The sequence below is a fragment of the Miniopterus schreibersii genome (assembly GCF_964146895.1).
Source record: "Miniopterus schreibersii genome assembly, chromosome: 15".
Lineage (NCBI taxonomy): Eukaryota > Metazoa > Chordata > Mammalia > Chiroptera > Miniopteridae > Miniopterus > Miniopterus schreibersii.
Window position 1 is genome coordinate 49,261,592 of NC_138115.1, and position 20,812 is coordinate 49,282,403.

At 44.0% G+C, this 20,812-nt stretch overlaps 2 protein-coding genes across 5 annotated transcripts in view; one reads left to right on the plus strand and one right to left on the minus strand.

Moving 5' to 3' along the window:
• KLHL18 (kelch like family member 18) overlaps positions 1-20,812 on the plus strand; it is an 82,915-nt gene that overhangs the window by 20,200 nt on the left and 41,903 nt on the right. The gene's annotated exons all lie outside the window — the stretch shown is intronic.
• Positions 1-20,812, minus strand: part of KIF9 (kinesin family member 9) — a 36,770-nt gene that overhangs the window by 14,978 nt on the left and 980 nt on the right. For 2 of the 4 annotated variants that reach the window (XM_081159767.1, XM_081159765.1), the window contains exons 2-11: positions 20,445-20,689; positions 17,201-17,298; positions 15,638-15,803; positions 13,518-13,624; positions 11,340-11,564; positions 6,257-6,340; positions 6,052-6,144; positions 4,743-4,890; positions 3,976-4,040; positions 3,030-3,107 (exon numbers count right to left, since the gene is read on the minus strand). In XM_081159767.1, coding sequence (XP_081015893.1) covers positions 3,030-3,107; positions 3,976-4,040; positions 4,743-4,890; positions 6,052-6,144; positions 6,257-6,340; positions 11,340-11,564; positions 13,518-13,624; positions 15,638-15,803; positions 17,201-17,298; positions 20,445-20,481 — 1,101 coding nt within the window. In that variant the 5' untranslated portion in view covers positions 20,482-20,689. The remainder of the gene's footprint in view (positions 1-3,029; positions 3,108-3,975; positions 4,041-4,742; positions 4,891-6,051; positions 6,145-6,256; positions 6,341-11,339; positions 11,565-13,517; positions 13,625-15,637; positions 15,804-17,200; positions 17,299-20,444; positions 20,690-20,812) is intronic. The other 2 variants (XM_081159768.1, XM_081159766.1) reach the window with 1 other exon arrangement.

The window sequence follows — 20,812 nt, forward strand, 5'->3', positions numbered from 1 at the left end:
TTAGACCTCTGGGTGCATCAGGTGATGTGGGGAAATGAGCCATTTGCTCCCTCGGGTCACCAGCCTCCGTGTCATATCCTTCTAATGCCTGGCAGGCTTAGTGGCACTTAGTGGAGACTTGCCCTCCTACTGACCTGACCGGAGAGAAGCTGCTTAGAAACATAGGGGTGGAGCAGCAGACCCCACAGAACTGGGGGGTCTGGTAGCACCTCCTGGCTGACCAACTGCCTTATAAAAATCAGCAGCATTTTCTAGATGGAATTAATAATATCTTGGAAACAGCACAGACTCACATTAAGTTCCCTGATGGTCAGGTGCTTTCACCATAAATTCATGAGGATAATTCAGAGAGTTCTGCTTAAGTCCTGCACCAGGCTAGGAGCAGCTCTCAGCCTGGAAATTTCCCTGTTGCAACCCCACTGTAACCTGCAGGTGTATTTTCTCTTGGCAGAGTCCAATACCCCAAGTTCTTTCCCTACTGTCTGCTCCCGCCCGAGGCCCACAACCTTTACACCACCTCACAGAAATTACAGCCTGACGAAGTGGGAAGGTAACTGGAGGTCATCAGTCCAACCCCCAAGTTCATGGAAGAATGCCCTGAGGCTCAGAGGCTCAGCAACTCACATCAAGCTGGGGGCAGAGGTGGATCAAGAACCCAGTCTCCTGCCTTACAGCCAGCCCCACCAGCCAAGGAGATTCTGCAGAAGCTATTCCACCCCCTTGAAGACAGGCGTCAGTACTGAAAACAGTCCTGGAAACAACCCGAGAATACTGGCTACAGTCTAGGGAAGGCAGCAGCCAAAATAATTGTCCAAGTCTCTCTCAATAACCCATAAAGGAAAATGCTTATCATAAGGACTACAAACACATTCACATTGGATGACATGGAGATGTGGCTGTCTCAGACCAACAGTGCAGATTTCATAACAGAAATTACATTAAAGAGCATGAAAGTCATTGCTGGCAGGCACAACGCCCACCCAGCCAGGCTCACAGGTGGTAATGTGATTGTCCTGAGTTAAAAGAACTCCAAATAATAAGAATAAATAAATAAACTTAAAGCTACAGAAAAGGGTGGGAAATAATGCCATGAAACTCAATCAGACCACCCCAAGATCAGAATTTAACAGCATGCTGCCATATTGGCATTTGTGTGTGCGTTTTTCTTAAGAAATAAAACATTTCAAAAAAATAATAAAACATTTCAGAGAAATGTGAAGTCCCTGTGTACCCCAGTCCAAGTCCACTCCCCCAGACATCCCAGAGGGAGCCTCCAGCCTCATGTTCATCTTTTCACTAATACCTGCTTTTTCTTTTACTGCACACACATGTATAGATGGCCCACTTACAATGATTTGACTTCGGATTTTTTGACTTTATGATGGTGCAAAAGTGATATGTGTTCAGTAGAAACCAGCTAGGCTAAACTATGATGTTTGGTAGGTTAAATGCGTTTTCAACTTACGATATTTTCAACTTATGATGGGTTTATCAGGACGTAACCCCATTGTCAATTGAGGAGCATCTGTATCCATGAATGATAATCAGTGTTGCTTTGCATGTTTTTATACTTGATGTAGACGTTAGGTGCTACCTTTCAGGCCACTTCAGTCCCCACTTGAGGCTGTCCATGTTCATAGGCCTAGCTCCGGCTCCCTCCCTCCACAACGCCTTTAGCCACTCTCCTGTTAAAGGCTACCAATCACGTCCCTAACTTTCACTATTGCAATAAGCGGTGGGCACTGTCTTTTGTAAATCTCCACATGCATCCCTGTGAATGTGTAGAAGTGCGGAGAGCGAGCGCTAGCTAATGCTGACTGGGCATCGATATGACGGCACTGTGCTGAGAGGTTTCCACCCATATCTTACTCTTCACAACACCTTTTTGGGAGTGAATTCTGTTACTGCCCAAGTTCACAGGCGAAGAAACTGAGGCTTAGAAAGGATAAGTATCTTGCTGAGGCTATACCGCTGATGAAGGAAAGAGCAGGTTGCTGAACCAGGACAGCTCAGAGCAGGGGCCAGGGCTCTGAGCAACTGAGCCGGTGGTCCTCAAAGTGTGGCCTCAGAACAGCAGCAGCAGCTGCAGCCCTGGGGAACTTCTAGAAATGAGAATCCTCAGGCCCCATCCCAGACAAATGCAGTCAGGAACTATGGGGATGGGTCCAGGGACCTGTGGTTCAACAAGCCCACAGGGTGACTGTGATGCCTGCTCAAGTCTGAGAACCAGCTCCAAGCTCTGTTCCCTCCTCAATCTCCAAACCATGGGTTAGTCCCACAGAGCCACGTGGACAGCCATTTTCCTTCAGGATTTAGAATCTGGAAAGTTAAAATGGTTTGGCATGAGCTCAGGGCATGCATATGCCCCTGTCTGCAGTAACTGATTCCATAAGCATTTTAAAGGATAGCCAAATGATCGGTAAATGTGTTTTTACTTTACTAAATGTTGCCAAAATGCTCTCCAAAGTGGTTGTATCCACTCTCTGACCAGAAATAGAGAGGCATTCCTGTTTCAGGGCATCTCACCATCATTTTGCAGTCAGAAAAATTCTAATTCTTACTAATCTGGGGTGAAATTCCACTAAAGTTTTAATTTGCATTTCCCCAATTAATGGTCATGCTGAACATTCCCTGATTGGTCAGCTCTGCTTGCTGGTAGGGACTACTCAGGCCGGGAGGAAGGAGGTTCTGCAGTGACATACCCGAATGAGTCTGACAGGGGGTCCACACTGGTTTAGCTCCAAAACTGATCTTTAAGGAAGCTCCACACCAAAACCCAGGGTACTCAGCGGCCCCGAAGCCCCCACGTGCAAACTGGGCGGAGGCCTGACCTAACCCTTTCACCTTTGTGGCAGCCGCCAAGGGAGTGTCAAGGGATTCTGAAGACTGGCCTATCCCAGAATGGAAAGGGGCTGCCCTGGGATCGCACCTTTGGTTGGGGCAGGAAGGGGAGCCAGGCCCGCATAACCCAGGCAGCAGACCCACACTCCTCCCCCACAGGGAGAGGCCTGCCTGTGAGCCATCAGTACCTCCGCGTCATACTTTTCGTTGATGGCAGGCTCGGTGGCGACCATCTGCATCCTGCTTGCGAATCGCAGTGAAGACAGCTGTGGACAGATCCGACAGGCCAATTACTTATTGGTAGAGATACTCGCAAAACAGGTAAAAGGAGCCCACTAGGAATAACAAGTCCCTGCTCAGAGACATGCTCCCAATTGGACAGTGGGGTCTCCTGCGCCCATGGAGTGACGTCAGGAGGGTCTTGCCTGAGTCCCAGGGGTAATTATGCCAGGAAGCCCACAAGGCAGCCACATAAGCAGGTGCTTGGGAAACAGCCCAGACACTGCCCTACTACACTGATGTTATGTGAGGGGTGGACGGCTGCCTCCCTGGCAGTGGGAGGAGCATGTGGTGGCACGAGACCAGCCTGAGATCTCAACCTCCTACAATGCTGGGCTGACTCGGAGCCCTGAAGCAGAGAAGCCGACTTGGAGGGGGGATAGGTCACCTAGAAGTGGCCCAGAGGGAGGGCTGCATGGGCTCTTCCTTTGGGCAACCTGGTCATCTGGTCCAGTGGTTAACAGCTCTGCCACTGACCAACAGTACAACCTCAGATAGGTCCTGTAACTTCTCTGCAGAGCCGGGAGACCTGCCTCACAGCGATGAGGTGTGTAATGTGCTCTGGGCAGAACTGGCCCACAGAGAGCCCTCAGGGAGAGCCTCCATCACTACAGCTGGAGTTGCTTCTGTGTGGGGTGAAATCAGACTCCCACTCCAAGCACAGCGGCAAAAGTGTGGCCACGACTCCCTCGCTGTGGTTACTCACTCTCTCTCTCTCTCTCTCTCTCTCTCTCTCTCTCTCTCTCACACACACACACACACACACACACACACACACAGAGAGTGTCACTGCATGAAGCAGCACGATCCAGGAACCGTGTGAAAGTTCTCAAACATTTGGCCGTCTTCACGTACCGTCTCTTCTACCTGGGCGGCTTCTCCATAGATGTTTGTCACCAGGACCATATTGCAATTTCCCCCTGCAGAAAGCAGGACACAGAAGGGCCATGAGCCATGTGGGTTTGCTGCCTAGAGATTCCCTGGAGGCTCGTGGGGGTCTGTATGAATTCAATGTTTGTGTGCCCCCAAATTCATATGTTAAAGTCCTAACTCCCAATGCCATGGTATTTGGAGGTGGGACTTTTAGAAGGTAATTAGGTTAAATGAGGTCACGAGGGTGGGGAACAGCAGAGGAGAGATGGCACGAGGCCGGGAGGGAAGGGGGCAGATTTTACTCATGGTAGCACTCAGTTAATCACCAGACACCAATGGCTGTGTCATCAGGCCCAACACAAAACCCTGGGCACACAAGGATGACAAGACACAGCCCCCACCCCTCTGTCGGGGAGACTGTAGGGGAAGGAAAGACGTCCAGGGAGAGGCCCTCGGCCTGGATCTTCAAGGTGCTGTCAGCTGGTTTAGGGAGGAGAGGAAATGAGAAGGTATTCCCAGGAGAGGCAAAAGCTTAGGCAAAGGTTCTGAGGAGTGAACAGCATGACGTGCTGTAGGTGAAAGAAGAGGGCACTCTGCTTGACTCTGCCTTTTCAGGTGGGTCCGAGGCCACTGTGAAAAGGCTGCAGTAAGTCCACGCCTCTGGGAAGAAGCAATTCCATTTGCACCAGCAGCAGGTATGTCAAGGCCTGGCCCTCCTCCCTGTGCACCAGCCACACCCTCACCCTCACCTAACGAGTCCTTCAGGGCGTGGGTGAGCTTGCACTGCCGGAAGGGGATGTGGTCCCGCTTCTGGTCCCCAAGGGCAATGATGGCCTGCTCCAGGAATGACAGTGACTTGTTGATGTAGGTGGCTTCCTTCAGGATGCGGCCCTCAGACTACAAACCAAAGGTCAGTTCTTCTTCAGACCAAGTGGAGAGGCTGCCCCACTAAGAGCACTGCAGGTGTGTGCCAGGCTGGAGCTTCCTTCCCAGAACCCCAGGGTCTTCTCTCAATGTCAAGGGATTGTATTCCATCTTGGGCTAATAATACTAATCAGTTCTCACAGGAAAGCTCATACAAATACTCATGAGTGCTCATGTGAATTGAATGCTATGTGAATATTCATATAAATATTCACTTAGAAGTCATGCTAATATGAATATAAATATGAATATTTGTGAGCAAATAATCCTGTGAATATTTAAACAAATACAAATACTCACACAAATGCACAAAGAATGCTCATCCGAATACTATTGTGAATACATTCTTTTTTAGCTAACATATTTTTTCATGTATTTTCCCACCTGGACATTTTAACATATCTTTTAAGTTGCATATGTTAATTTACAATGTTTCAAATTGGAATTTTAATTAGTCCAATCATAATACTCCTTCATACATAAAAAAGACTTTAATATACATTACCTTGTAAATTAGCCACAGTTCTAAGTTTTAGATAGGGGAAAACTTATTGTCCAAACAACAATCAGAGAGGTTAAAAGATAGAATGTAACTTATAACAGAGCTAAAAGTAGAGCTCCTATCTTACTGTCCTTAGTCTAAGGAACTTTTTAATTTGTCAATTATGGTTGACATTCAATACTATTTTATATTAGTTTCAGGTGTATACTCTTGTGAATGTTTATGCTAATACACTCATTAATACTTATTTGAGATGAAATACTCATGCAAATACTCCTGTGAACACTCACACTCATATAAAGAGAAATGCTAATCTCCAGCGTGGAGCATTTACTGCGCACTTACTGAGTGCCAGGCACCTTCTTAAGAATTTAAGGGCAGGGCGATGATCTCATTTAAACTTTACAAAAGTCCTGTCACATGGGAACTGCCTGTGTTGCAGCTGTTCCACTTCTGCTAATTCTGTCCCTCCAGTTCCTCAGGGTCAAGCCCACATGCTCTACTGTGCCTACAGCAGGGCTGTGCTCACAATGAGGGGCAACCCCAATGAGGGGTGGCCCATGTGCACAGGCCAGTAAGCCAGAAACAGGGCCATGGCTTGTTGAAAGGGAACCTTTGCTCCCCCCACTTACCCCAGACTTTCCCAGCCTTTCCGAGCCTGCTAGATCCACCAAATTGATTTTGGAAGTGATGTACTTTTCATCTGATAAGGTCCGAGAATGGGCCTGTGAAACATCCAAACAGAGATTAGGCTGAAGTTTCCCGGGGAGAATCTGACTGAACAGGCCCCATGGAATTGACCACCATTCCTAGGCCAGACGAAGAGCTCACACTCACCTCCAAGTAGATGGTGAAAATGCAGTGTGACCTCGATGAGTTTTTGTTCAACGTGTGGGAGGCTATAATCCTGTTGGTTTCTCCCTGAAAAGGAGGGAAAACATGGACAATATTTTGAAAATTTTAAATAACAAGGCATTTGGGTCATTTTAACTATACTGACAGCTACACAAGTGATCTCATATCACTGCAGTCAGCCAGGCTTCCAGGCAAATCTCCTTTATAAACTAGCAGAATGGGAAACCAGCTGGAGTCCAAATCTATATTTACACCCACTGCTAGGGGTGTGTGAATTTGTATAGCTTTCTGAAAAGCAAAGTGACAAGGGGAATTAAGTGCCTTCAGAATGTTCATAAATTGTAAATCGTAATCAGCCTACCTATCCAACAGGTAGGGAATGATCTGTCTGTACAGCAGAATGCTATGCAGGCAGGGAAATGTTGGCAAATAGTTTTTAGTAATAGAGAGAGGCAGAATCCAAAATCGTAGCAAACTGACTTGGACACCACATGGAAAAGGTCATACACCAACGACCAAGTGGGATTTACCCCTGGGATGCAAGGATGGTTTAACATGAGCACGTCAATCAAGGTGATAGACCACATGACCCGAATGAAGAACCAAATTCTATGATGGTGCAATCTAAGGAAGGCGAAAGCATTCACAAAAGAAAGAACAAACTGATGCTGCTACCAGCCCGCTCACTGTAAGTCCTACAAATACAGTGACATTCCTCTATCCTTCAGGCCCCTCTTTCTGAAGTGCCCTCTTCCCTGTGCCTCTGGTGTCTATTAAACAACCTCTGAAGGCCGGAGAAGTGCCCTTTCCTCCATGAAGAGTCCTTTGCTGACTGCCCCCTGGCCCACATTCATCAGGAGCCTGTCACTCCTGGAGCACAGATGACATGGTGTGTCCTAGTCAGCATGGGTTTCTCCCTCTCCTTTCCATACCCCATACTGAGCTTCTTTAGGCCTCAAACCTGTCCTTCTACTGTCAGATCCTCAGCCAAGATCCAGCTCTAGAAAGCATCAGGGTTTGAGAAATCATTGCCAGTAACAAAATGCCTGGTCCAGTTCTAAATATGAGTGCTTGAGAAATACCAAAAATCATGCTCTGAATGGCATCCACTGAGCCCTTACTGTATGCAGGGCTCAAAGTGAATGACCTGGATTAGCACAGTCACCATGGAAAATAGTGTGGAGGTTCCTTAAAAAATAAAAAACAGAACTACCATATGGCTCAGCAGTTCTACCTCTGGGCATTTATAAAATAAGTCATGGGCTATAAGGTGACTATAGTTAATAATACCATATTGCATATTTGATAGTTGCTAAGAGAGCAGATCTTAAAAGTTCTCATCACAAGAAAAAAATTTTAACTGTGTGGTGACAGATGCTAACTAGACTTATCGTGGTGGTCATTTCGCAATATATACAAACATCAAGTTGTTATGTTGTACCCCTAAAACTAATACAATGTTATATGTCAATTACACCTCAATTTAAAAAAAGAAAAGAAGACAGTGCCGGATCCTATCTGATTCTCATAACCACCTTTTGGGATAAGGTACTATTAGTGTGTCTGCTTTTACAGAGGAGCAAGCTGGGGCTTGGAGAGATGAATGATTTGCTCAAGAGGGAGTCTTCATAGCTGAAAGAAACCCAGTTCCAAGGCCTACACCTTTTGTATTGTATCTCAGCAGCAATACAATGGTCTAAGTATCCAGAAATCCTCCTACAGCAAAATACCTAAAGATGACAGAATATTTGAAATTTCCTTTTGGATGCACAGCTGAGGCTGTATGAAAGTAAGGGAAGCACCCAGGGGTCAGACACGTAACAGGAGCTGGGATCCAGAAACTGAGCAAGGACCAAAGCTCTTACTGCCCTGAGGACACCTGCAGCCCAGGTGCTGTGAGGCATCCTGGCTGGGTTCTTGGTATTTCTCTGAGCAGTGAAGTTAAGTTATAAAGATAGTTTAACAGATAGAGAATATCTCCTTTTTCCAACAGAGTAATTTGCTCTTCACCGTCTAAGGCTGATAGACCTGGAGCCACTAGTGTCCTCCCCTGACTCCCTCCACTACCCCTGCCCCAGGCCATCTGTTCCCATTCAAAGGGTGATAAAAAAATCTTTCTTTCTCCTCCAGAGCCAAATGCTTAAATTCCAAGGTAGAGACCTTTCCCAAGAGAGGATCTGCTTACATTTCAAAACAAAAGCATGCTCTCTCTCATTCCCCCTTTCCGTCCCTCCTGTCCCCCCAAGCCCCCAAATCTCTCTCTACCCCTGCAGAGGGGAAGAAGACTCTAAGTACCAGCTCCTATATAAGCTCTGAGATTCATAACTTTGGAAATCCTCTCCAGTAATACAGGCATTCCTCCCTCCCCACCCCACCCCACCCCTCCCTTCTGTAAACACGTGTGACATCTGCCCTCACCGCCTTGTTCTGTGAGAGACTGGGGTGTAGGGAACTGTGCTACAGTATTACTAGAGCCACTGTTACCCCTTTGAGGCTCTGAGTAATAAAGACCTGATTTCTGATTCAGAGGCCTGGTGTTTCCATGTCTGTGTGTGTATGTGTACACATATTTGTGGGAGAGACCCTTCACAGTTCTGGACTCAGCACCCTGTAATCCAACCATACAGCTGAAGTCAGAAAAAGCTTTGGGTCTACCGAAGGGAGTTGTCTGATAATCCCTGTCCCTGAAGTCTATGCTTTCTGGCTAAAGAGAAATAGAGGCAAACCTGCTGCAAAAAGTGGAAAGCACGGAAATAGTTTCAGAATGGGTATTAGCTCTGGATAGGGGGGTAAAATAATGTCTCCAAGGACTCACAATCATAACCTCAACCAAACATGAGACGGGGCATACGTACAGTATATACTACTTGTAAGTTCTGACAATCTTAAAATAAACATTTAATTTAAAGAGGCCCTGGATTGGTAATGTCCCCTGGGCTTCTGAAAGGAAAAAATAATAATCTTCTCTAAAGTAATATATTCTCAACCCAAGTCTCAAAGAAGACACACTGCTAAAGCTCCAAGGAAGCAGAGCTTGTAATTAAATCACAAAACACACAGAGAAACAAGGCACTGTATGCAAGAGTCAGTAGAAAGAATATCTGTAGAATTGACCCTCAAAATGGTAAGATAGTGGAATTACTAGGTAAAAAATATAAAATAACTATGTTTAATATCTTTAAAGAAATAAAAAGGAATGAAAACATGAGGAATGAATAAAATTCTATAAAAGTAACTAGTAAGATTAAAAGATAACAAAATAGAACTTTTGGAAATAAAAAATATAATATTTGAAATTAAAGAGAAGATTAGATACTAATCTGCAGAAGAGAGAATTAGGAAAGTAGAAAATAAATCTTGGAGAAATTATCGTTTCAGTTTCTGGTTCTGCATGCAAGGAGCTTGGCAGTTACCATTTCATCTTAACAGCATGTAAAAAGCTGAGCACGATGAAAAACCCACAACCCTTCTTAAATCTGTAAGAGAAGTGAGGTCACAGGGGGAAATTACTGCTCTCAAAATTGGAGAGACAGACAGGCAGATACAGAGAATCATGATGTATCGCAGCAGAAATGTCCATGGGAATCAGTGGTGTGCCATTCCTTTTACCCAGTACTGTATGTCCAGATACCAAGAAAAAAAATTACAAGACTTGCTGAAAGGCAACAACAGCAGAACACACATTTTTCTCAAGCTCACATGGAACATTCACCAAGAAAGACCACATTCTGGGCCATAAAACACAGCTTAAAATTTTTAAAAGAATAGAAATCATACAATGTCTGCTCTCAGGCCACAATGGAATTAAATTAGAAATCAATAACAGAAATATAACTGGAAAAATCCCCAGATAAGTAAAGACAAAACAGTATGTTTCTAAATAATATATGGGCCAAAGAAGCAATCTCAAGAGAAATATTTTAAACTAAATGAAAACGTGACTTATCGAAATTTGTGGGATGCAGTGAAAGCAGTGCTTAGAGGCAAATGTATAGCATTGAATGCATATATTAGAAAAGAAGAAAGATCTAAAATTAATCACCCAAGTTTCCACCTTAGGAAAATAGAAAAAGAAGAGCAAATTAAATCCAAAGCAAGCAGAAGAAAATAAACAATAAAAATTAGAGCAGATATCAATGAAACTAAAAATAGGAAATGAATAGGAAAAAAATCACTCCTGCCTCCTTCCCCCAGGCAATGGCTTATCTGCTTTCAAACTGTGTGGACATTTTAAATGAATGAATCATACAATATGTGATCTTTTTCATTTCTTTCACTTAGCATTTTTTTTTGAGATTCACCCATTTTGTAGCATGTATCAGTGCTCCATTTTATCTTTATTGTTAAACAGTTTTCCACTGTATGGATATACAACATATTGTTTACCCATTCACCAGCTGACGGATATTTGGTTATTCCCAGTCTTTGGCTATTATAAATAATGCTGCCATGAATATTTGTGTACAAGTCTTTGTATGCATAAACACTTTCTTTTTGGGGGGTAGATTTCTAGGAGTAGAATCACTAAATCCTATGGATAAAATAAATGTTTAACTTTTTAGGAAACTGACAAATGGCTGCACCATTCATTTTACACTTCACCAGCAACGTATAAGAGTTCCAACCAATATGACTTTTAATAGCATATACTGCGGAATTTTAAAATTGATTTGTAAAAGCTTTTATATACTAAGGACATTAATTCTTATTTTTTTCTATACCACAATTGCCCATGACTTAATGTTAAATGTATGGGGGGGGGGGGCGGGGGGAACAATTGCAACTATGTAAAGAAAAAAACTGCATGGGGGAAAAAAAGACTAGAAGGAAATAAGCCAAAACATACATTATTACTGTTGCCATATGTAGGAAATAAGTAAATTCTTTTTTTATTCCTGTTTTTTTTCAATACTAGCTGAAATTGCTAAAGAAGTATATTTTCATTTTCATTCTGATTATCAAAGTAAAAAACTAAGAAGAAGGGAGTGAGGAAAAAAATAAAAGGGAGGGCAGGAGGGAGGAAGGGCAGGAGGAGGGAAGAAACCCTTAAACTTGTTCATCTCACCTCAAAAAGGAGGCTGAATGCATCTTCTTCCTGACTTGTGAGATGGACCGACAAGCCCTTAATGAAGACCCCTTGAGGGTTTTCCACGATGGTCACTGGTGTGACTGAGGGTCCAACATAGGGCAGAGTGGACAGGAGATCAAACAGGCTCTCATTATAGATTTCCAGGTAAGAAACACGCACAGTGATGGCATGTGTGGGGCGTTCCTCGATCATTCTAAAAACCTAGATGGGAGATTGGACGGCCGTCACCGAGAGCAGGACTGCAAAGCCAGCTAGTTGTTGGGGGGAGTTCTCACCTCAGGAGGGAACATCAAGAAGTACAATAAGAAAATCCTTGTCCTAAAATAATTTTACCGCCTAGTTAGTGTGACATCATCATCAACAAAAATTATTGTAATTCTTAGCCCACTGGGTGGTATTTATTATTTTGAGGCCTAAACGTAAAGATTGGCTAATACTTGTACAGTCCCAAGAAGCAGAGGCATGAACAGAAAGGACTCTGGAGTGAAGATCTCCTGTTTTATGGGTTCTCACCAGGTATTAGCCTCTTTCATATCCATGATTTAATTCCATCCTCATAGCTCCCTGTGACTGAAGCAGGGTAGGGCAATAGCCATTTGTGGGAAGCTCCCTGCAATAAAATGATTTGTCACTCAGCTGGTAAGGGAAGAAGCAAAGCCAGGACGCAGCCTTCTCAACTCCTTATACCAGGGGTCTGACCCTGCCAAGGCAACCGCAGGTGGGACTTGAAGTTCAATAAATCTAGGAGCTGTTTTCATGGCTAATTTTTAAGTTGATAATTTTGTATGGCCCACAAATTATGTTATAAATATCTAAATCGCCCTTGGCAGAAGAGGTTCCCCACCCCTTGTACTTATCAGCAGGTGGCTTTGGACTGGTGTTTTCCCCTCTCTGGACCTTAATTTTCTTATCTGTCAAATGGGGAGTTGGGCTAGATGATTCTTGAGGTCCGATCTTGCTCTAACAGTCTAGATCTGTGCTGTCCAATAGGGTAGACATGAGCCACAGGTGGCTGCCGAGCCCTCGAAATGTGGCTAGTACAAATGAGGAAATGAATTCTAAACTTTCATTTCAGTGAACTGAAATTGAAATTTAAAAAGTGGTAGTAAATTCAATTACTGGTAAACCTTTAAGTATATTTGGTACAACTTGGATTTATAAATCTATTTTTTTCAACTGTGAATTTTATTAAATCTAAATACAGATCAAGCATTTCTGATTAAAATTTAGCGTCTAAATTGAAATGTGCTTGAAGTGTAAAATACACACCAGGTTTCAAAGACTTAGTATGAGAAAAAGAATGTAAAGTACTGGGTTAAATAAAATATGTTATTAAAATTAATTTCACCTGTTTTATTTTTTTTTAATGTGGCTACTGGAAAATTCAAAATTGCATATGTGACTTACATTAGATTTCTATTGGGTAGCACTGGCTAGACTACTGACACCTGAGATCCTGAGAAACTGAAGCTCTGACAGTGGGTTATTAAGGATGTTGCTTCAAAAATCAGAGCATAGATGGTTGACAGACCAGAGGGACAGCTACACTTCTTACAGGACATGGATATAAAAACACAAGATGCTTTTGGGGAAAAGCCCTTTGCCTCCTATCACCAGAAGGTCCTCACAGAACCCAGGCTCACAAACCCCAAAGGCCCTTCATCCTGCCTTCAGTCATGATTCCCAGGCCCCCGGGCAGACTCAGGCCCGAGAGCTGCTGTCCTGCTCTGCTCCCTCCCTCGGCTTTCTCTGGGGCTGTGGTGGTGGAAGCCAGCGCTGGCCAGTAAGGAAGCTCTGCAGGGTCCCCATCCCCTCATGGAAACCAGGAAGGAACATGATTCAGACCTCCAAGTCCTCAGTCACAGGATCACAGACCATCGCAGCAGCAGAAGCCAATCAGCATCTCACTCCCTTTTTTACAAAGGAGGAAACGGGCTCAGCATGGGTGTGGGCCAGAGTCCAAAACCCGAACTCCTGGTTTCCTGAGGCCTCTGACACACTGACACATACACATCCCCCACCACGTGCATCCTGTCTCCCTGAAGCCTGCAACTCCTTTGCAGCCTGACCCTACTGCTCCAGTGGCTGGCCTGGGGTTGGCAGCATCTGTGGTGGAGAGGACCTGCGTGGCATACCACCCATGGGCCCCTCTACCTGCTGTAGGGCACGAGGGAGGATCCCCCGGTGCTTATAATTCTCAGTTGTCCCCGTCATGGTGTATGTCTTGCCGGCTCCTGTCTGCCCATAACACATGATGGTGCCTGCAAACATTTCAAAACACGACTTGCTGACATCCAGGAAAAGAGCTCCAAGGATAGCTCTCCCAACCCCCAGCATGCCCAGTGCCAGCCAGGACCCTGGCCAGTGAAGGTGGCCATCAGGAGAAGCCAAAGACACCAGGAATTCCTGCCATGGAGGGCGGGTGGGCAGGGAACTAGGGACATTAAATGACCAAAACACAGACAGCTGCTCTTAATATGCGGTCCATATAGTGCTCTACTGTTCTCTCTACCAAGGGCTTCTGAGGAGAGCAGGGAATCCCAGGGAACAGAGGACCTGGGAATTATCCTAGAAAGATGAGGAAAGATGAAGAACATTGAACTCCAGCTCTTCTTTAGCAAGGCCATGAATTTCCAGGGGCTCAGAGCTAGGCCTCCCTGCAGGGCTGGCCAGGCAGGAGGCAAGGCAAGGGCGTTTGAAATCCCCAGGAAGAGACGGGAGTGGGAAGGGCATTTCCTGTTAATGTTGAGAATTCTTTGTAGACTGCAAGTTCCCATAGGACCAAACAGGGCTGCTAGTTGGTCCCATGTCACTTCCAGAAACTAATCACCATGACCAGGTCCTGATCTGGTGCTACTGCCCCTCGGGGAAGACTCCTACTCGCACCTCTCACATCCTTTAGGTCTACATCACCACCAGGTCCCAGAACACAAACCACATGGTCACCCTGGGCTCCGGGTCCCATCTGCTCTTCCTCCTGGCTTGGGCAGCCTGCACCAGACCCCATCCCAAAGGCTGCTTCTGGGCGTTTACACGGCAAACCTGCCCGGGCAATGCTGTGCCACAGAAACCAGAGCTTGCCTTTGCCAAATGGATGCTCTAGTTCCTGGGATTGGTAGGTTTTTACCAATTACAAGGGGCCTTAATTCAGAATTTGAGCTGGAAGTCAGAAAGAGTGTCTATTAACTCAACACAAATGTGCAGGAAGGAGTCATTTCAGCTGGGACTCAGAACCCATCTGTGATTCCACAGCACCAGGGCCCAAGACTTTTAACTTCCCTGGCGTTATTTCCTCTGTCTCCATCTCCCCACGGCCACATCCCCTCAGGGTCAATGAGGACCACACCTACGCTAGCACAGGAGTGTTTATAGTGTTTGAGCATCTATGCTCAAGGGACTTTTTAAAAATCTTTATTTATTGATTTTAGAGAGAGAAGGGAAGGGAGAGAGAAACATTGATTTGTTGTTCCACTTATTTATACATTCATTGGTTGCTTCTTGTATGTGCCCTGACTGGGGATCGAACCCTCAACCTTGGCGTATCAGGGATGACACTCTAATCAACTGAACTACCCAGCCAAGGCTCAAGGGACTTTTAAACAGACCTAAAAGTTGCAAACAGGGAGCATTCTAGTCAGCAGCCACCATATGGGCAAAGTCTACAAACTGTGATATATTCTAAGGATTTTTAAATCTTTAAAAACATACCAGAGAGAAAAGGGGGTAGGGGGAGGTAAAAGAGGGTAATGAGGGAAGAAAAAGATTTAAAAACAATCTTACACTGAACAAGTTTGTAAAAATTTCCTAATAAAGCTGCTTTTAATTTGTTAAGAAATCAAACTCTACTCATGTTTTCAGTGATATATTTACATATAATCTTATACTAGACTATAAACAGTAGATCATGCTGATAGTATGAATGGAAATAGCTCCTAGCAGGTAGCTTAGAGAAAAATGTTTGGACTCCATCAAATTCATCATAAGGGCATTATCTTCAAAACTAATATTTGAGATATTTGAAACAGGATAACAGTTGAACCCCCATGATTGATGGAGAGCCAGGGTCACGCCTATGAAGGTAGAGTCCAGGATATTGGATCAAGCCATGCCCACAATGTCACCAGGCAAATATCAAGAACATGGAGACAGACAAATAAGCAAACAAAAGTTAGTAAATGAGGTTATATTTTATTTTATTCACCATATAATACTTGCACCTCTTCCTCCACGAGGGGTTCTGTAGGTTAAGTAAAACAGTTAGTGAACTAAATTACCATTATAGCCATCAAGGGCCTGAGAAACCAAATCCTTTGCGACCGTCTCATAAACCAAGTCTTGGGAAGCATCATGGAGAACTCCATCCACCTTGAACGACCAGTCTGTCTGCTGGTTATTGACAACTCCTCTCCGAGTATCTTTTTCTAAGTGAATATCAATGGTCTAGGAAAAGAGAGGGAGAGAGGGAGAGGGGGAGATAAATTGGCATTTGCTAGGAAACTGGTGTAAAAAAAAAAAATCACTGGTGGCTAAGGCCTGATCTGAAGGAAACAGAGGAAGTGAGCCTTAGGAAGAACAGGGCCTCCCACGTATGGACGGATATTCTGGATTTCTCAGGGATAGGAGACGGAAGCTCCTGCAGGGAGGCCATACAACCCCGAAGCTGGCAGGGTCAAGCACTGGAGCACTTACCAGTTTCCGCACATCTCTCCCTAGTTTACAGGGTGGTGCCTTGGTCCCCCATCTATGATATGGGGTCAAGCACATTTATCATGTTCTTATTAAACCAGTTTTAGCACAGGGGGGCCCGGGTTAGGCCAGAGAGAACAGCAGGATTGGCGACACAGGCTGGGCTTGTTCTCCACCTAGCTCTCTGGTCACTGACGGGGAGGCCTCAGCATTGTGCTGTGCACCTACTCCCACAGACAAGCAAAGATTTCGAAAAAAATTTTTAGATTTTTAGATCCCTCTATAGCAAGCCACTGTGGCAGCAGCTGGTTTAGGAACATACTGGGGTAGGTCAATGGTAGATTCCAACCTTCGCAACCGGGACTTCTGATGCGTACAGACTCTCACTGGAATCTTACACTGGCTGCCCTAACCCAGGAGCCAAAACAGGGCCACACACAGAGAAACTAAGATCCAGAGAGAGAGGCTTGGTCCATTCACACACGAAACTGCTCTGTGCTTCAGTGTCCAAGGAAACTACGTCCAGCAGGGCGCACTTCACGGGGCTGCATGTGAACCTTCTCCCGACTGCCAGGACTTCTGGTGCTTGGGCAGTCTGCCTTGATTTTTTCCCTTAAAGAATGTCTCAGTGCTGCCCACAGCAGATCCACAGATGTTTCCTGAATGAAAACATCCAACTGGAGCTGTCCTAAACCTGTCACAGGCTTCAGAAAGGTTCTCAGGACACTGGTGAGGACATGGGGATGGATAAATCTTCCCAGTTCTCTCAATAAGAGGTTCTCCCACTGCTTTAGTGAGTCTAACAGTCATCGACTTGAGAAATTTCTACTGTACCCCCTCCAGGAGATTAGGTAACAGAAGATCCGATCACCAGGAAGTTTTGTGAGAATGGACAAATGTCAGTTTTTCTGTGTCAGATACAAGGATAAAGGTAAACTTATTAACCATAAAGACAATTAAAAATGGGAGTTTCATGAGTTTCTTCATCAACAGCATCGCAGGGGAATGGTTTGGACTTGATGGGCTCTAGAGTCCATCTGAACTTTTACCAATTTTGTCTTAGTCCTTAAAGGGTTGTTTGGAAACGGTCACTCCAGTGAAGTGGGACAGAGAGAGGCCCGGGCAGGTGACAGCAAACACACTGCACTTACTTTGTTGTCATCTCCATATCTGATCATTTTATGAGCAAAGTCATCGGTGGGTCTGACACGGACAAACGCATGAACTTTTTTCTTGGTACTCATTCTAGCTAAAAAGAAAATAGCAAAAATTTCAGTAGTCATCATCAAACAACAATTAGAGGGGGGATGTCACTCACTGAGCAGATGAGAAAGGAGTGATGTACAGTCCAGGGTTTCCTAGCCCACTGGGAGCGGTCTTCCTTCCTACCGCCTAGCATTTCAGTGCTCTACCCACAGGACGGTGCTCAGCAAGTACGTATACATCCTGCTTTACCGGCTGCCTCACCATTTTCCACCAGCGATCCCCCTGAGACTGAAAGAGAAGGCCAAGAACGCTCCCTTCAGTGTCCTAATTGTAGATGTGGTTTCTAGAAATGTTCTGTATCTGAGTCCCCTTACGCTTTGCCTCATTCATTATATTCTCTGTGAAAACACTTACTATGAAAAGCCTTAAAACTAATTCTTTTCTTCATTACCATACATTACTTCACATGCAGCACCTCCTCCTCTATCGGATAAACTTAGATCAGAAAAAAGATTCCCTAGATGTATATTTAATCTAGCCCATAATCAAATATTCTTTCTCCTCTGGCACTCCATTGAAGGAAAAATCAGAGCTGGTCCCCTCCTTCCTCTTCTCCTAAAACCTAACTATATTCCCACTATTTTCTTTCAGGTGGAAACACATATATGTGTATTCCTTCATTTATACAATCACAAATAATTACCATGAATAATAAAATGCTAAAATACATTCGATGGAGCTTCGTGGGATAGGGTGAAAGGAATGCTTACAGATACAAGGGACAGGGCAGCGATTTAGGTAACTGACCTTCCCATTATGCAGGGCTGTCCTGTAATGGGAAAGACTTTCTCAAGGTAAGGGCCATAACAGTAAAGCAAACGCAAGAGATGCTACAAAAGGGGATCCTGTCCAAATAAAGTATAAACATTTTTAAAAGCTGAATTGTATAGCCCTCCCTAAGATTGATAACTAAGAAATCTCAGCTTTATTGGATATTAGTCTCATTGTCAAATTACACTAGGCCCTCTCCTGACAGTGTCTGCGTAAAGTATTTAATACTAATTAGAGAGTAAATTTTGGTTCTAGCATTAACATAGAGTGGAGAAGCAAAAAGGTTATTAAGTAGAAGTAATAATTACACGGATTTTTATTGTTTTAAAGGGAACATAAAATGAACTTAAAACAATCAGTTATTTAGGTGCCTCTTATACACTGATGACAAAGGATTAAATATTGAAAGAAAATGTCAAGTGCACTACAAAAAGCTAAGTGAAAACCTATCTCTAATTATCAATTGCACTAAATCTAGTTAAGTCATACTAGAAAACAAGGTAAAGGTACAGTAAAATGTATAAAATAACCTCATTGTTCAAAACTATTGGGAAAACTAACATAATACAATTTTAAAATATTCCAAAGTTTTTAAAATTGTTCCAAAATTTCTAATTTTTATCATATAAATATTTCTAATTTTACATATACATTTTTCTAAGACCAAACTAATATTTTTTTCTTTCCTTGTTTTTGCTTTTTAAAAATAATTTGAGTATCATCAAGTAGTTTATGGTCATGTAGTCCTAAGACTGGGCTCTGAAATTTCAATAATTTCACTTTATAGAACCATAAATATAAAGAAAGAATGTGAACAACTCATTTAGAGTTAATGCTCCAAGTGTACAAAATGACACTCAACAAAGACAAGGTGGGAGGAGGGTGTATGAGGCGCCACACGCTTCTCTCTCCATCTCCCTGTCAGGTTGGACCAGTTCAATCAGAAAGGAGCCATCTGCCCCTAAAATAACCTGTACTTTCATGGGGCAGGAAAGGAGTTGAGGCTAAAGAAAACTCCTGGATACTTTTGAGAAAGACAACCAGCAAAGGAATTTACTGAATTTATGACGAGTTAGGAAAACATGAGGCATAGGGAGCTGACTCCATTTCATCTTCAAATCGGAAAAAAGCATTATCAACACAGTTATTAAAAAACAAATAGCTTGCTTGGGCTATTGCAAAGCTGATACAATGTTTAATACTTTTAAGAAGTTAATTTTCAAGACCTTTCCTGTAAAGAAAAAGTCAGGACAGATTTCCTCTTTTAATTAAATTATTGCACTTTTTTAAAAAGCACATTAAAGAATGTTAACATTTTGCATGCATTATCTAAGAGAGGTAATAAACGATAAAAAGGATTGCGTGTTTTAAAAATATTAATGTTCCTCCACATTTCTAGACACAACTTGTGCTGACCACTTGATTTCCTCTTACAATTATATTAACTCTCAGGTGGTATTAAGTGTCTATAGAAGCAAGTTCAACAGACACAGGCTCTGTCCTTTCTGTTTAGTGTCAATGATGTGGACATAAAACTCTAATCCCAGTTACATGCCCTTCAGATGTTAAATCAAATAAGCAAACATATTACTTTAATATTTGCCTATTGTAAAGTATGTGTCCACCTCCTACCTTCCTTAAGAGATGATTGCATGGAATCAATGGGATCATTGATATCATGGGATCATTCAGAACTTTTAATTTTTAGAAAATGAATATGATAGGTATTCAGGTGAGCAAAGACAATGGCTTGTCCAATTTCAGTCTTGAAATCTTTGTCTGCAAAACTGACCTTTAGAAATAAAAAGCTGCAGATAGCTCTAACATGAATCCCAAATTGAGGAAACTGAAGAGAACTCATCTCCAAGTTCACTTTGATCTAGGCTATTGGGAAGTTGGGAGTGGAGGGAGGTGTGTTTTGACTCAAGCAAACACTTAAGCCTCAATCCCTGAAGCTCTGGGAACCACTCCCTGTGCCAGTCTGAGGGCTCATCCTCCTGCCGAGAGTGCCCCCTGAAAGGTACCAGGAAGTAGAGCAGCCTCTGGGGGTGGTGCCCATGCCTCCCTCCTGGCAGCCCCCACCCACTGACAGCACAAGGGTAGCGCAGGCCAGCTCCAAGCATCACCCTCCCCCCAGAGCCTGCCCCTTCTCTACCATGCAATTTGCCAACATGCACATGCACGTGCAGTCACTCTATTTGTGCTTCCCAAGGCCCTCCCCATGCTCACACCCATGGCTCCAGGCATGCCAGGAGCCATACCCACCAGCCTTCTTTATTAACTACACCCTCCTGCGAGTCTGCTATTCAGCAGCTCAACACCCAGACAATGGGGGACCCCATGCCATCTTGCACTTACTGAAATAATGCTTGTTACTGTTCTTATGCGGCATCATTTCAATGGGTTTCAGCTCCCAAATTAAATTACAAGCTGCTTGAGGGATAGGGCTGTGTGCCTTTTATCTCTTTTGAATCCCCCCTCAATGTCCAGAACAGTGCCCAGCACAGAGCAGGTGATTAAGAAATGGTGGTTGGTGGTGATGGTCATGGTTGGAAGTCAGAGGGATGCTGAATCTCCATATGTGGGTCCATCTTCGGTCACTACTGAGAGAGTCCCAAGGGGCATACAATGTCACTCCCCTCCCACACCAGCCCCTAAGCCCATAGCCCTTCTAAGAGGACACTTGGTTTCCAAGCACCCCTTTCAAGAAACTATGTTCAAGCCTT